Here is an 11487-nt window from a genome sequence, read left to right as displayed (position 1 = left end):
TCACCGCAATCAATAGAACTCGACTACGAATCAATCAATACTCGATAATGAGATACCCGGTGAACAGGGTTCACATATAACTACAGATTCTCTAACCAATTTAGAGCTTAGCGTATGTAAACACCATATTTGATGGGTGTATCAATTATTCTATGGCATTAAATTAATTAATAATATATTTATTAAAACTATTTCTGTTAATTTATAGTCATATTCATAATAGAGTAGAATATGACTGACTTCCAAATCGTTTTAAATATTGTAAATAAAATGCAAAAAGTTTGAATTAATGTTTTCGAAATATATTTAATGGAAGCTCAAAATTCTCCATGTGCCATATACAATTTAATACCCCTTAGTTCCTTATTCGACATTAGGTTCATCCACCTATTTACATCTATAGAAAATAAAGGATAGGCTTTACGTCTTATATGGACACCGAGCTTATATGGCCATATAATCAGTTTGTTGCCCTTCCTGTTGCAAGATCTCATAGCCGCCTTATACGCTCCACTTTGTGATTATCCAACTACCGGGTGTCAAGTCGACAATAGACAAGCGACGCAACAAAGACGACACCTGAGCTCAGGTGTTTGGGCAATGCTTTGTTTGAAGAGGTGAGCGTTCTACGATCAGATTTGATTTTGACGGAGCTGATCAAACGCGAATGCGACGATGACGGTGAGGAAAAACATGATGGTGACCAGACATTGTCTCTTTGTTTGCGCCTAATGAGCGGCTTCAGATCGAGTGGCATGTGTGTGGGGGTTTTTTTTTACCATATTTTATCGCTTTTTGGTGGCACTTTAATTTGCTTCGCTTCCGATTTCTCACTTTATGCGAGTCATTTGATTGTATCGGCGTATCTGTGAAATTCGCAGTTCGGACTGCTGAATGAAGAGCAATGCAGCAGCAGCTGGCTGGCAATTAAAGCATGTATATTTTAAGCACTTAACAACTGCCCATGTGTTTTCACATATGTATGTGTATGTATGTAAGTGCAATAGAAACCCTGGTAATTTAAGGACAAAAGACTGTGAGGCTCGGCGGTCCCAGTTGGCTCGTAAATCAGTTGCTGAATTATTTGCCTGTTTTCCAAATTTAATCTCCTTTAATTTGGAAATTAAGGCAGGTTTGCTCCAGCACAATTGCCTACTTTTAGGCTCAACTCATGGCACCGTGCAGCTGCTGCCTAAAAGTAGGCAATGAACCAGAAAGCTACACACACATAAGGCAAATACAATGAAATGGTTTTTACTCATGTGTGCGTAATTTTATATAATTTTCATAATTTTCCAACTAATTAAATATATATTTTTTCAAATGAAGAAATAAGTTAATGAATAAATAAGAAAGAAATAAGTTGTAGATAATATAAAAGTAATGGTTAATTATTTTTAACGAATTTATATTTTAAATAATTTAAATATATCTTTAAATACACTAATTGTGAATATATTATCAGTTGGTTTCTTAGAAGTTGTACTTTTTAGCAACAATTAAATACATGTTTCTAAATATTTACATAAATCCGAACCAAATCGAATGTTTTACAAGGGAAACACAAAACAAACTTTAAATTATTATATTCCTATTTTCGATAACTTAACACTTAATAAATTGAATAAATGTCCTCGATTCTCGTCATTTCCCTCCTGCGTCTCCCTTATTTTATTCAATTGTTTAAACCCCAAAAACGTACTGTGCACGTTCCGCAGAGCAAATACTTTTGACTGTTAACACAAAAATACGCTTGGACTGGGGCAATCTAAAATCGCTGCGGGACGCCGAAGTAGAAGAAGTGGGGCTAGGAAAATCTTTTGGGGCAGGGGAAAGTTCACGCCATTCGCAGAATCATGAGCCAGCATCTTCCCCACATAAACACTGCTCTGGCTGAGCAAAGCAGCCGAGGTTGTGGCAACCGCATCAGCAGGCGAGAGAATAAAAGAACAGAACAGAAGACTTGCCACATGCCACATACATCCGTGGTTGCCAAATTGGGTGCCACCTTACGGTCTCCACCTTCTGCCGCACGAGAAATATTGCTGCGCCAAAATGTTTATTGTGAAAAGATTAATAAAATATGTAGGACTGCAGATTGGCAGAGGGAACAAATGTAAACTTCAATGAATATTAAATGCCAGGGACATATTACTCATACAACCCGTTGTCTGCGCATAGAGATTATGAATTAATCATTTAAAATATGTTTCTTGGGGGATGCTTCCTCATTTCCTAAATGCCTTATTCTAAACATAAACATCAAAGCATTTGTATTTTTGGCTTGAGGTAGGCTTACCAGAATAGAGAGGAAAACAAATGGAATAATGAACTTAAAACATTTTTAATATTTATTGCTCGTGTGCGAAATAAATCACTTGAAGAGCCAAATCAACGCAGCATAGTGGAGAAAAACCAAATGATTAATCATGAGGTCAATTCCCAGAGTAGTTTCAGTTGTTTATAAAAACGCTTAAATGCAAATGCCTTAAAAAAACCCCTGTGGTATGTTATTCAGTGCTCGTTCAAGTGAATTATCCATTTCCTGGGAATTGCGTTATTCGCTTATTTTAAATTAAAAACCCATGATATCGATCGGATATACAACATCTTCATCTTCCATTTAGACATGTAAACGATTAAAAATGCAATCCTCCCTTAATTTTTTTAATATTTTCGCAGTTTAACAACAATTCATATGTTGTGCCCGCGATAAGCAAATCAATATTTGCATAAATAAATTTGTATAGTGACCCAAGAGACTCAACTATGTATGTATGAATGATTTGATGATTTATTTGCCCCAGCGAAATGGCCAATGGGCACATGTCCACTGGACAAATGCATTGTGTGCATAGTATCAAGTACACAGATCCACGTCTGTGTGTCTATATGACCTACCATACAATATTTATCAGCTATTAAGTCATGCACAAACCCAGATACGCACACCCATACATTGGTGAGGGGGTCCAATGCCAACGACAACAATATCAGGCTAAATAAAAAATAAAAAGCAAGCAGTGTAATGGCCACAAATAAGCCAAATTATGGGTGGGTGTTGAAATTGAAATATGGTGAACTGCGGATTGTGAACGCTATTGGCGTGCGGTTATTGTGTATTTATGTGCACATTTAGCACAATTAAAAATTAACACACACACAAGGGGGGAGTCACACATACACAGAGAATCATACTACAGATGCCGAGCATGGAGATCGCATCGGGGCAATATAATCGAAACAGAAATCAAACAAAACGACGCCTTGGTCAAAATGCCGGCTCTTAAGGAAGTGGGCGAGCGTGTTTTTACAGTTATAGAGCACACACAGCTGCTCCAATCCAATGCCTACCTATCTTGGCCACTTAAACGCTGGCGGCTCGGGGATATGGAGAGGGGTTTAGCCATGGCGTCAACAGAAACACCATGCACCTAGAGAAATAACTTTAAGTAACATATTTGGTATAAACCATTGACACTTCCTTGGCAGAGTGAAGTTGATTATTCAACAAGTTATATTTGTTTAAATTGTGTCTACATAATAATCTTATTGGCCTGTTTCTTAAGCATAAATATTTTATATATATTCATGTTTTGTAAGACCAATTAAAATATAGCAATTTATCATTAAAGATCTAACTAGTAATATATACTAGAAATCACACTTTGATTTTCAAATAGTTGATAGTAGTGCAAACAAAACAATTTTGGCAACTACATATGTTGCATCTATCAGCAAACGTCACATTTTTCTTTCAGTGCAGTAAACGTGACCGGTTGCCGGCAGGCAATGTACAACAACAAGACCAAATACAAGAGACCGCGACTCAAGAAAAGGCCTGGGGATGCAAAGAGGAAGAAAAGTAGACCATCAACACGAGTACGAGTCCGAGTATGAGTATGAGTATGAGTATGAGTACGAGTATGAGTACACGGTCCATCCAATACTCACATGCGATACCTAACATTCGGGCACACACATAAGCGCTGCTTGAATGCCACCACACACAAGATCTACAGACGGGGTCACCAAAATGGCAAATGTTGTAATTTACATGATTTTAAATTATTTGCTCTGTTTTGGTAGATCATCGAGTAGAATCGCGTTTTCCAGATTAATTAGTTTTTAATCAAATATGTTTGACTAGTTAAAAAAAAATTGGATAAAAGAAGCTTTAACGATAAATTAGTAATATACAAATCTAATTTTCGTTATAACATTGAAGTCATTAATATACATATTCCAAAACCAAGAAAACGTAAGCAGAGAAGTTAAAAATATGATATACACTTTGCTGCGATCAAATAGCATCATAATTTGTTATCCCTTGAAACTTAACAATTACTATATTTTAGAATGTGACAAGAGCATTAGGTGCTATTTGTGTGACCCCAACTGTGCATACATAAATAGGTGCCAAGTGGAGGCACGCATGACGCGAGCTTTGCAAAACTCTGCGCCAGCTATAATAGACGTTTGGGTTTTTGGGTGGCTGGGTGCTTTTGGGTTTGGGGAGTGGGGGGAGCTCCACCTGCACGGAGCGGCCCCATGACTGTTTTATTTGAAAATTTTTGGAGAAAGGCCACATGGTTACGAAGCAGCGAGTGCAGTTGCATTCCAACTTGGGGCAAAGACCGCCTCCTTATTGGCCAGTGGCGAATGCTAAACGATGACGTCGAGCTTTATTTTAGAACAATAAATGGTTCAGGCGAAAAAGGTTTACTTAACACACTTATTCGAGCATAAAACAATAAAGACCTGGAAAAACAGAGAACCCGTTTCGCCTTCATTGTTATCTGTGGAACGTGTCTTTAGCAGATTAAATCCTGAAGTCATATGCAAATATTTTACTCTTGAATTCCGATACACTGCCAATTGTGAGGTAAGTTCTGTGATTATTCTTTTCAATTATTCCCACAACTTTTTTTTTTGTTATTTTTTTTATTAATTGCGCTTCCTGTCATACTTAATTAATTAATACTTAATTCAGTTTTTAAGCCGAAAAAGGGGAAACAAAGCAGCAGCAATATAAATATAAGCCCCTTTTGCCTTAGGAGATTCGTTTTAATTGAAGGGGCTCAATTTCCGATCGGCGCGCTTTTTTCCCGCGATGACGTCACCGTCGCTCGGCTTAAAGCCAACACAAATATTGACTCCAAGCTTAAGATGCGATGACGAGATTCGAAGGGTAATGCCGGCTTCGTTGCTTCGTTGCTCCGTCCATTTGAATTCCAAATGCTCAAACTGGAATTTTGGTGGGGTGTGAAATGTTGACTGGTGCGAATGATTGCCAACAAATTAAAGCCAAACAAGCTGACAAAAAAATATCTACCAAATACATCTAATGCAAATTCTGGGTTTACCGCAGTTCAGAGCCAAAAAGAGAATCCGCAAAAGATCGCGCTGCCAAATGGCATTGGACATTAAAGCAATTTAAATAAAACGCCGGTAGTTAAGCCGAAACTGATGTCGAAAGTATATTTGAATGGAAAACGTCTAAGAATAGACGAAACGAGCCGAGCGTAAACTTTTTGTGTTAATAACATTTTCGCCAGCTGTTCCAAATTAAAGTCCAAATCAATTAAATTAATAATAACAACATTAAATGTGCGACACGCCCAGGCGTCCGACAAAAAAAAATGATGAAGACAAAAAGCGGCAGTGTCAGCCGAAAATCCGGTAGGTGGATGACTACCTCCTGCCAGATGGAGGATGGCGTGGCCCAAAAAGACGATAGCGTGCCGGTATTCCATTGCGCAAACAACGCCGTGTGATATGACAGTGCCACCTGGCCATCCCCACTGCCCATGCCACACCACCCCGGTTTTTGAAAGGTGTGCAAGATGATATCCCACGCCCAAACCCTCCAAAACTCCCCCATTTGCCGTTCACTTCGCGCCACCACAACTTTGGACACAATGATAGCACCTCGAGTCGTTCTAATTTTTCAGAGTATTTGGATCTAAAAACATTCATACAATACTGTTATTAGTTTGAATAATTTCCCCTACGATCATATATGTACTTCACTTTCCACGAGTGATCCATGTTTCTTAAATATAAATACATTTCTTCTTGTATCAAATATTTTTAATTTTTTTTCAAAAAGATGTTTAGCTTATACATAATAATTATAATATAAGCCATACTGATTTCCTTAAATTCTTAGCAGACAACAAATTACTTAGAAGAGATTTAAGTTTTATTGAATTGCTGTTTATTCTTAGTGCTATTTTCTTCACCGCGGCTGTGTGCACATCTAACACGCCCCTGGGAAATATAACAATGGCACGCAACAATCTACGGAAAGACCTGAACGGACACCGGAATATGACCGATGATACTGGGGGGAGTTGCACGAAGGGGGGCCCATTTTTGGCGCCTCCCTAGCCGGACAGAGAGCTCCATAATTTGCAGCTTGAAGCCATTTGGTCGCCAATTGACGGGCAATGAAAACTAATAATGCAATTAAGAACGTTGACAAAGTTGTCAACTGTCAGGCGGGGCAGTAACTAGTTAGCTGCCAGTTACCAGTTACCAGTGGGCAAAATGCGAATGTCGATTGCCGACTGGAAACTGCCAACTAACTGACAAGCGTTGGTCGCAGTTCGCCAAGTGCAAGGTTGTTTTTTAAAACGCAAATAATGCGGAGCGTAGCGTCTCCAAATGCAAATATAGTACATACCGCACAGCCACTCATATGCACATATGTACATACGTTTCTATATATGTAAGTTCACAGTATGTATATAGCCATATAGCCCGGTATTTGGAAAGCCGCAGAGTGATTGCCTCGGGTTTCACAGTGTCAAAATAAAAAGAACGGAGCATAAACTGACTGAAAATGTTGAGGGATGCAAGGCCAGGCATCCGAAAAACGACACTCAGAATGCCTCTTTGAAATCGTTTTAATTAAAATCTTTTTTTTGAAAATGATAGTTTGATAGTCCACTTGAAAACTTCGCTCTTTTAGTCGATGAAATTCTAATAAATTCTTTGATTAATGCATACATGCAGTTTGGAATAAAGGTTTTCATATCTAGATACATTAAATTGAGTTTTAGTTACCGATTTATTCAATAAAGTTAGCAATCTTATCTCCTGTTGTTCTATCTGCGCCAACCCAAAAGCCACAAAGTATTCTTGTTTATTGACATGTTTATTAGATACCGATCATTACTTTGACAGCTATACGATACAGCGCTGGTAATTCTACATATTAAGATATCATTATATGAATAACGTATCTTATAGATTCTTTTAGCAAAAACGCAGCATGGACTTGTGAAGAAATTCTTTGGGGTTAGTTCGTCAGCATAATGATGATGACTCAGGTTTAGTTTTTTTATTCCCCTCCAAACAGGAAAGCAAAAGCCACTGCTTGATAAATTAAGTGGCGACTATAAAGATCGCAATCTAAGCGAACAATTATAATAAAAGATTCGCCACCTTCTGAAGCAATTAAGACAGAGAGCTCGAACGATTTAAGAATCGAGTTAATCAAAATGTCCAAAGCGTTTTTTAGAGTGCACAGAAATGGAAAGTCAGCTGCAACAAAGTTGGCGACACACAAAGAACCAAAGAACAAGAGCCTCCACATCCCAAGAACGAAGCAAGAAGGGCGATGATGATGCACCAGATGAGTCAGAACCAATCTGGAAATACGTAAAAAATATCAAAGGGCAACTTTTCCAGGGCCCTACTTCTTTTTTTTTTTGGGGAATACAAATGAGTCAGTACCAGGATGAACCTGATTGAACATCTCTGTAAGAAGTGAAGTATCCTCTAGGTGAATCGAAATGAAAAGTAACTTTGCACTTCAAGTTGAAACTGGACTTTGGCAGCAAATGAAATGATTATGCTGGCCCTACTTATTATAATTATGGGACGGCTTATTAATGGAACTCGGATTCGGATGGAGAATCTCGTCGGCTGATGATGATCTCATCGATTGCATCAGATTTCGCACGGCATGTCGTTTTATGTGGTCCGCAATTCTGTTCTCGTTTCTGCTCCCCCTTTTTTGTGTCTGTCTTTTTCTTTTTAATGTGCAAAAGACATATGCAGAATATACAAAATTAGCTGTTAGCACGCCAACAGCCAACGCCATCAACTTCACATAGCAAAAAGCGCTTTTTGAGGCGAGCCAGCGAATAAAAAATAAATGTTTCATGGTCAATGCCATGGAATTGGTTGCATTGGACCCTCACAGTTGACTGACAATCGTTGACAGCCCAGATATAAAATCGCATAACATATATAATGAGCCCAGACACAGGTACCCCTCAAAAAAAAATCGAATAAAAAATATCATTGCGTGTGCAGCAAATTGATTGATCTGCAGCAAAGTTGTTGCCAACTGTGGCGAATCAATCAATTGACGAAAATTTCGAGAGCAAGGGAATCAGATACAGATACAAAGATACTCTCAGTTTACAGCTCATTTGACATCTCTATTCGAAACATTCAAAGCATTCGAAAGATTCAAAACATTCCTGTCTGGCGACAGCTTTTGTGCGTTCCAGATACAAGCCATAAATAATGCGATTTGCATATGAATTTGTAACAGTTCAACATCTATTAGTTTATGAATACATCACGCTCTCTGCCGATCGACTAAAAATCCAGTTTTAAGCATTCCATTTTCGCTTTAATGAGGCATCCCCACCCACTTCAACATTGACCTCTACTTAAAGTCTGAGCGGTGAATTTTGAATTTGAATTCGAACTTATTGTTGCAGCAAGTGTTTTTATTTCGCGTTTTTTTTTTCCTTTTGCATTTCAAGTACTTGGAGTGACGTCAGTCGCAATGAGTACGAATCGGAGAATTTACAAAGGCAAAATGTTAAGTTATACAAAGCAACTAGAAAGTACTAAAGTCATCTTGTCGAATTAATAATAACTTTTGACAAATATTTGATGTGGTTTTATCATAAGATTATTTAAATTATAGCTTAAGGATACAATTATCGCAAAGTTTCAAATATTTAAAAAATTTAAGATACAAACAAACAAGTTTTATGCGTACTTAAAACATTTAAGCCTTTTAGGAAACAAACTTATTATTCGCAACGCATTTTAAAACAAACGTGTTAAGGTCAATGCACAAGTTATAAGTTATGTTTTTTCAGCTATGCATTTGTGCAAATAAGCTGCATAAATATTTAAGTTATAATTTAATTATCTTAAACATTAGCTATGATTGGCTGATGATAAGATTTTTGAAGATATATTGAATTAAAAGATAGTTTTCGAAAACCAAACGTTTGCCTTCCAAATTCAATCTTGCACTTACTAACAAACATAAACACACATGATATCTGTTCACCGGCTGAGAACAGCGATTATGGCTTGCCAACGATATCTTATCAATGAAATTTCAGCACGTTACGTAGGCCAGGGCCAATTTTCGATTCGATTAGTCAGAGCCAAGAATAAGAACAGACGCGGAAAAGTAACGGAAATCATAATATAGAACTCAGGTGGAACGATTACGAGAAGGCTAAGAAGTCCCGGCGAAGACAGCGATGACAGCGATATTTATTTGGCCGAGCATCGTTGATGGGCACATGTGTGTGGTTGGCAGTACAATCGGATCGAGTACGTATATATATATTTTATTGATCAAGGCACAGGCAAACAAACAAGGCAAGACTTTAAGGCAAAAAGGCCAATTTGTTTATGTGTTTTCCCGCCCGAACGGCGACGTAACACATTTGTGGGGTCGATTAATGGAAACACAGGAAGTTTGGGCCAAAATCGATTGGCCCTGCTCTTTGGCCATATCTTTCCTATATCTATAAATATACCTTCTATATTTACTATATATATAACCACTCACCTTCTCGGCGAACTCCTCGCGCGGACGACGCGAAATCGTCGGTGTGGCACTCATGAGTTCCTTGGTCGGCGATGGTGTCATTATGGCAATTATATCTTCTGCCTCCGTCGGTTGGTTATCGCTTATGAATTGCACTTGCGGCTTGGCGTTCTAGGTTCTAGGTTCTAGTTGGAAAAGCTCACTGGGAACACCTATTCGTATTGCTTTCGTTTGGTTGCACTCTATTCCCTCGGTATTTCTTTCGCGTGCTGCGAAGTAAATTTAATTTATAACAACTTTTTATCAGTCGGCGAATTTGCTGGCATTTCTGCTTTGGTCTATAAGCAAATTATTACGTAGCCGTTGAAAAATGTCGCCGGCGTTAAACTGTTTTTGCCACCACGATTCGCCTTTGTTTTGGCCTTTTTTTTATTTATGCAGTGGTCAGCGATTGAGGTTAATTATTGAATTTATAAAGCAACAACAGTTAACTTAAAATAATAATTTAATTTAATTTAAATCCATTCTTTTACTATATTTTCTTTAAAATAATTTAGTTTTTAAAAAAGCGAGCTATCATAATTTTGTTAGGCGGATATCAGACTAATCACATTTGCTCAGAAAATCAACTTTGAAAACGTTTGCCATATTTACTGCCAACCGGATGACTGGAAAGTGATTTACTTTAATTAAAATTTATCACATATTTATGATAAGTAAAGTCGTTACATTTAAAATGGAAATTGTGCCTGCGGGGGTGTATTTAAACTGGTATTTACTGTACTCGCAATTTGATTTCAATAACAGTTAGATAAAAAATTTAAAAAATAAACAAAACTCTAATGAGTCTGGAAGTTTGGATCGTATGCAAAGAATGTTGTCATTGGACTATTTTTAGAAATAGACGTCACTAACAAAAACAAAAAAAGGTGAACCGGAACGCTTCCAAAAGAATGTGGTTGTTGTTGTTGTTGCTGGCGAACGTTGATTGACCCCGAATATGAGAATATGAGGAAGAAGAAGAAGCAGAAGCAAAGCCGGCCGGCCAATTAATTGATTTATTCTATTCGATTTTCCACTATCTTTTACTGCTTATTTATTATTTAATTTGCCCCTTTCTCTCCAATTCGACCTTCAGCGTGCTGCAATTCTAATTGGAATTCAATTTCAATAAGAAGAAGAACGAAGAAGCAACAGTTTGTTGCAGGAGCCGCACGCACACACACGCACGCACCAACGTAGGCGCACGCACACATGCACACATTTAAGCGCGGCTCACACGCACACCGGTTAAACTTGTTATCGGCCGCATGCAAGAACCCAAAAACTACAGCAACAACAACACAAAACTCTAGGCCAAAAACAAGTTCTGGAATATCAGCAGCAGCAGCAGCAGGAACAACAACAACAACACCGCACTCCAGTGTTTTATTTTGAAACACGGCTTTTTCTCGCTGTTAGTTTATTGCATTTTTGTGGTGGGTAATTTAGCCAGGAGTAAGAAGCAATGCACACACTAAACACTAACACACACAAAGACAGTCACTCACTCGTTGCCGCGCAAACCAAAAACAAACGAAAGTAAATCAACGTAAAAACGAAACGAACGCGATCCGCCGACGCGCTTTTGGCTTCAGCTTTGGCTTTCAAAACACTGCGAAAAA

General features: G+C 38.0%; 1 protein-coding gene across 1 annotated transcript in view; it reads right to left on the bottom strand.

Annotated features, from left to right (window-relative positions):
* LOC6606030 (four and a half LIM domains protein 2) overlaps positions 1 to 11459 on the bottom strand; it is a 56949-nt gene extending 45490 nt beyond the window's left edge. The window contains exons 1-2 of the mRNA XM_032718725.1: positions 11374 to 11459; positions 9845 to 10092 (exon numbers count right to left, since the gene is read on the bottom strand). Of these exons, the coding sequence (XP_032574616.1) occupies positions 9845 to 9925 (81 nt within the window). The 5' untranslated portion in view covers positions 9926 to 10092; positions 11374 to 11459. The remainder of the gene's footprint in view (positions 1 to 9844; positions 10093 to 11373) is intronic.
* Positions 11460 to 11487: the final 28 nt, after the last annotated feature.

Source organism: Drosophila sechellia, chromosome 3L (genome assembly GCF_004382195.2).
Source record: "Drosophila sechellia strain sech25 chromosome 3L, ASM438219v1, whole genome shotgun sequence".
In the NCBI taxonomy this organism is placed as follows: Eukaryota; Metazoa; Arthropoda; class Insecta; order Diptera; family Drosophilidae; genus Drosophila; species Drosophila sechellia.
The sequence above is the reverse complement of the archived record's forward strand: the minus strand, read 5'-3'. Positions and strand labels throughout refer to the sequence as shown.